This window comes from Scophthalmus maximus, chromosome 14, assembly GCF_022379125.1.
Source record: "Scophthalmus maximus strain ysfricsl-2021 chromosome 14, ASM2237912v1, whole genome shotgun sequence".
Lineage (NCBI taxonomy): Eukaryota > Metazoa > Chordata > Actinopteri > Pleuronectiformes > Scophthalmidae > Scophthalmus > Scophthalmus maximus.
The window spans coordinates 10,080,995-10,082,500 of NC_061528.1; the positions used below are offsets into that span (position 1 = coordinate 10,080,995).

The following is a 1,506-nucleotide window of genomic DNA, read 5'->3' on the forward strand; positions in this document are numbered from 1 at the left end:
TGAAATGCACTTTGCATTGGGAGAATAGAGCCGCCTGATGAGTTTTAGATATCATGGTGTCTAATTATTGATTGGCTCTCCCTGTTTGGACAGTACTGTGAGTCAATAAGCCTCCTCTCTATACTGTTAACCTGACAGACTCACTGGGAGCAGCCGCCGAATGAGGGATTAAAATAATCAGAGGCAGCTGGATGATCAGTGGATTCCTGCTGCTGCAGGGCTTAAAAATAAAGAATAAAAAAATCAACAAAACGCAATAAAAAAGACAAGTTTGAGCACTTTATTTACAAAATGTTAAACACAATAAAATATAACATTTCGATATCATTAGGGTTTCGTAAATTTATGGATATCCAACTGAACGGAATAACAATGGAAGACAAAAAAATAGCAATGGACTACACAAAATGACATGCTGGTGTGTATAATATTTGATACTTCGATAGTCTACGTTTTGCTTAAGGTTCCACACAAGATTAACCATGGACATACTGTATAGTGGTGTCTATACACTATCAAATGCCCCATTTGTCCCAGATTTACAATTAGAAATGCTCTTCATCAACAACACACTGCGAGTCATAGCATTTTCCAAACCCTGTTTTGCCAACACTTCCAAGTGCACTGATCTGTCCAATCTTACAAAAAAGTCCCCCCCGCCCCCACACACTTATAAATACTCGCATATAAACGATAAATAATGTGCAATACAAAAGTAATTAAATAATAAATAGGCTATACGCTAGTACAAAAGATTATGCAGCATAATATAAAATAAATAAATAGGATGCCCCGTGAGGAAACAAAGTGAGATCCTGGCGAACAGACGGTCCCTAAACGTCTCTCTCTCTCTAGTGATGAGCTTCTTCTATTTTCGTGATTTACAAGACTTACCTTCAAGTAACGGCGTGAAGTATTCAGTCAAAAAAAAAAAATTGCGCATTGCACTTGAGGAAAAAAAGAAGAACAACTGACAACCAGGCTAGTCTGCCTCTGCGCATCCCCAAACAGTCAATAGAAATGGACAAAGCTGTATTATTTAGAAAAGAATGACACAATAGCATTAATAGTAATATCAATAATACTGTAATAATACACACGACTCGCTTGGAGTGCAGTTATTAGACTAGTGAGGTATTAAAAAGAGCGCAACGTAATTTTGGCACACACGCACAAACAAACACACACGCACGCACGCGCACACACACACGCGCGCACACACGCACGCGCGCACACACACACACACACACACACACACATAAACCACATATTACAAATGCGTGAGTTTAGGCGCTTCCTGAATCCTTCCCTGAGACGCTTGGTGAGAGGTGAGGTCTGTGTACGTGGGATGGGGATCACAGGGTCCATGGTGGTGGTTGCCCGGGATCTGAGCGGCACAGCTGTAGTCCACACTAGTGGATGATGGGTGGGGGAGATGGCCGAGGTTGAACATGGGGCCCGAGGCTGGCATGGAATCAACAAAGTTCCCACCCACGTAAACGGGGC

At 41.8% G+C, this 1,506-nt stretch overlaps 1 protein-coding gene across 1 annotated transcript in view; it reads right to left on the bottom strand.

The window, feature by feature from the left end:
* Positions 1-1,130: 1,130 nt before the first annotated feature.
* The window catches only part of hoxd3a (homeobox D3a), a 20,012-nt gene continuing 19,636 nt past the window's right edge, over positions 1,131-1,506 (bottom strand). Inside the window, exon 4 of the mRNA XM_035603933.2 lies at positions 1,131-1,506. This exon is cut by the window's right edge and continues 510 nt beyond it. Within this exon, the coding sequence (XP_035459826.1) occupies positions 1,271-1,506 (236 nt within the window). The 3' untranslated portion in view covers positions 1,131-1,270.